Source organism: Camellia sinensis, chromosome 5 (genome assembly GCF_055761805.1).
Source record: "Camellia sinensis isolate YWXY chromosome 5, ASM5576180v1, whole genome shotgun sequence".
NCBI lineage: Eukaryota > Viridiplantae > Streptophyta > Magnoliopsida > Ericales > Theaceae > Camellia > Camellia sinensis.
Window position 1 is genome coordinate 137,735,183 of NC_138965.1, and position 3,536 is coordinate 137,738,718.

At 32.8% G+C, this 3,536-nt stretch overlaps 1 protein-coding gene across 1 annotated transcript; it reads right to left on the minus strand.

The window, feature by feature from the left end:
- Window positions 1-437: 437 nt before the first annotated feature.
- On the minus strand, window positions 438-2,026 carry LOC114267027 (uncharacterized). Its single transcript, XM_028208008.2, has 3 exons — window positions 1,738-2,026; window positions 807-1,477; window positions 438-764 (listed from the first exon to the last, which is right to left on the minus strand). The coding sequence occupies exons 1-3, from the start codon at window positions 2,024-2,026 to the stop codon at window positions 438-440; spliced, it is 1,287 nt and encodes a 428-aa protein (XP_028063809.2).
- Between the last annotated feature and the right edge of the window lie 1,510 nt (window positions 2,027-3,536).

Consider the following 3,536-nt stretch of genomic DNA (forward strand, 5'->3'; position numbering starts at 1 on the left):
AAATTTATCACTGTAGAAAAGAATATTTGCTTGGATATGACAGTGATAAATTTATCAACCACTGATATAAATGTAATAAACCATCAACTCTTCCCATAATTTATCATTCTTCAAAATAACAAAATACAAGAACCACATTAATGGTAAATTTATCATTCTTACAAAAAAATAATCCATCAACTTGTCCAAACCAACCAGTGATAAATTTATCACTTTATAAAACACCAAAAATAGCAACTACATTTAACCTAAATCAAATAATATAAATTTATAAAACTTAATCCTGTAAAAATATCAGCAAAAAATATAATTTCTGATCAACAAATTCCTCAATCATTCAATGCGAGTACCAAAATGATACATCTTTCAAAAAATACTCAATCATTCAATGCAAGTAACACCTCTCAAACAAAGTAATTCAATTAAAATCAATACAACTAAAGCAAAGTTTCTTTACATGTCTTCCGATTATAAGTTCCCATCTTTCCACACCTACTGTATCTAATTCTCTTGATTTCGCCCTTAGAAGGTATTCTCTCCGTTCTTGGACGTCCAGCTGGTCTCTTACAAAGAGGAGGTAAAACAACGTCATCATCAACAACTACATTTGGCTTCCACATACTAGGAACTGGATAGACAGAATGTGAATAAGAATCACAATAACTACTAACACGGTAATAATCATCAAGAAAGCAATTCAGATCCTTCCCACTCCTCTTTATAGCACAAAAACCATGTTTGCAAGGAAAAGAATCAATTTCCCACTATCAACAAGAACAACAACATTTCCCAATATCAACCATAACTGAATGATCCAATTGGATTTCATAAATGTCATCGCTACATTTCTTAACTAACCATGCTTTTGTATCATTAAAGGCTTCTTCCAACTTTTTCTCTGCAAAAGGACAAACAATATGATTCCACTTATTCCCAACTTTTCTCCTTCTTGAAAATTGCTCCATTAGTTTCACCCGTATAGCATCAACAAGACTAGTTGAAAACAAATGGCGTTCATCCCTAATCCATGAATTAAAAGATTTCGCAACATTTGTGCACATTTCACCATACCTCTTGCCTTGAAAATAAGCGTTACACCAACACTCATTAGGCAAATCCTCAAGAAACTTCTCAACACTACGACCACAAAAACCCTTAAATTCTTCAAATAGCTCATTAAACAACTCAATAGTAGGAGCATATGCACATCTACTAAAAAGCGTAAGCAAATACTCTTTAGATTCATGACTCTTCACTGACAAATAAGTCTTCAAGTTTGTCTTCAAATGCATTAGACAAAAAGAATGAGAAGAAAACAGAAAGACCTCAGCTAAAGCTTTCAACAAACCTCCATGTCGATCAGTAACAAACGCAATATCCCTTTCTGGAGTCATAATACCTAATAACTTTGACAAGAACCAACGCCAACTGTCATAACTTTCACTATCAACAATCGCAAAACATAACGGATATAAACCTACAAAAAAATATATATATGCACGTTATCAATAACAAATAAAAAAATTACAAAAAGAAAATCAAAACACAAAGTATATAACATATAACACTAGCCATAGATAAATTTATCATTATATAAATATAAAAATTTAACAAAAGTATACAGTATAAATTTATCACTAATAGATTGATCATACTCAATAATTAGCACTCTCTAGTAACAAAAATGATAGAATTATCACTGTTTCAATAATAATAACAAAGAGACACAAAATATACCTTGGTTACCATCTTTTGCCGTAGCAGCCAATAAACAACCTTTGTGTCTTCCTTTCAAGAAAGTTCCATCAAGCATCAACACAGGCCTACAATACTTGAAACCATGAATACATGCCTCAAAAGCGAAAAACAAGCATTTGAAATGTCTTCTTTTACTATCAATATCAAATTCCATATCAAAAACACTCCCCGGATTACAAGCATTAGCGGCATCAATATACCAACGAAGATCGTCAAATGATGATGAACAGTCACCAAAAACAAGACCCCTTGCTTTTTCAACACCCATCCAAGCTCGTCGATAAGAAACTTATGTTCCATAATAGTCCTTAAAATCACAAACCACCTCACTAACCGATGTCAAGCCTTATTACGAATACCACTTGAAATTAGCCCACCAATCATACTTGAGTCATCCTAGCATGTTTAATTGTACAAAAAGAAGATCCACAAGTATGTACATCATCAAATTGTTTAATAACAAAAGCTTTACTATAATTTTCCACTCTAGCATGCACGCTCCATAAACATCCCAAATCAGCCCTTCTCTTACAATGACCAGTGACACGATCCTTATCATTCTTAACAAAATCAAAATTAAAATCGGAATGAGTAGTATACTTTGACAGCGCATCTTGAAATTCAACAACTCCTTGAGCAAACCTTTGTCCCACTCCTTTCATACAATTAACCCACCCATCGGAGAGTCAAGGTTTCCGTTGATTTGAATAAAAATGAAGGCAAAAAATCAGTTTCACAAACAACACTACTACTACTACTACTACTACTACTACTACTAGCTTCACCATCACAAATCATATAACCTTCACCCAAAGAACAACACTTTACAAAAACATCAATACGATGAATATCACAAGAAAGTGCCAGTCCAACCATAACCTCCAAATCCTCTTCACTTTGTAGACCACAAGAAGAATGTCTAGGCATTGAATACGATATATTCAAAGAACTACCAACTAACTTACTCCACTTTGCACACAATTTATATACTAAATCTTTGAAATTAAATCCATCATTATACTTGATAACCAATGTCACACCTCTAAACTTGCACATAAGAAACAAACAATTCTCCATCACTATAAATCCTGCAAGAAACAACAATTAACATTTCAGCAAACAACTCAAACATCATAAAACAAAATCAAATACAGTGACAACATTATCAACCAACTCAAACACATCCAAAAACCAACACTGATAACTTTAACAGTTAACACCACCAAAAACCAAAAACAGTGAATAAGGCTTACACTTATTAGACATGGTAGCTCGATTTGAATCTTACTATTACATTATGCAACCTTTTCATCTCCTATTCCCATACTCACTCATAAATTTATCACTGTTGAAAAAGTTAATCCAACATCACCCCCAAAATACACAGTGATAAAATTATCACTGTATAAAATAACAAACCAACACCTGTGTTCAATCAACACAATTTCGTAACCAAAAAAAATAAAAATCTAAAATTCAATCAACATATACATATCTCAAAACTTTCAATATCATGATCAAAACACAAATTCAATCACAACAGAAACAACAAAGTAACAACACTATCACCACAAAATCAAAATCACCAACTCAAACTAAAAAGAACCAAAACATTGAAATTGAAATCAAAATCAAACATACCAGTCAACCTAACACCACAACATCGCAAATCAAAAAATATAACTATACACCAAACGCGAAATTGCAAATAGGAAGAATCACCAATGTCACGACCCAAACCCGGCCCTATGGGTTTAGCACCGTAACCGGCCAGTAAT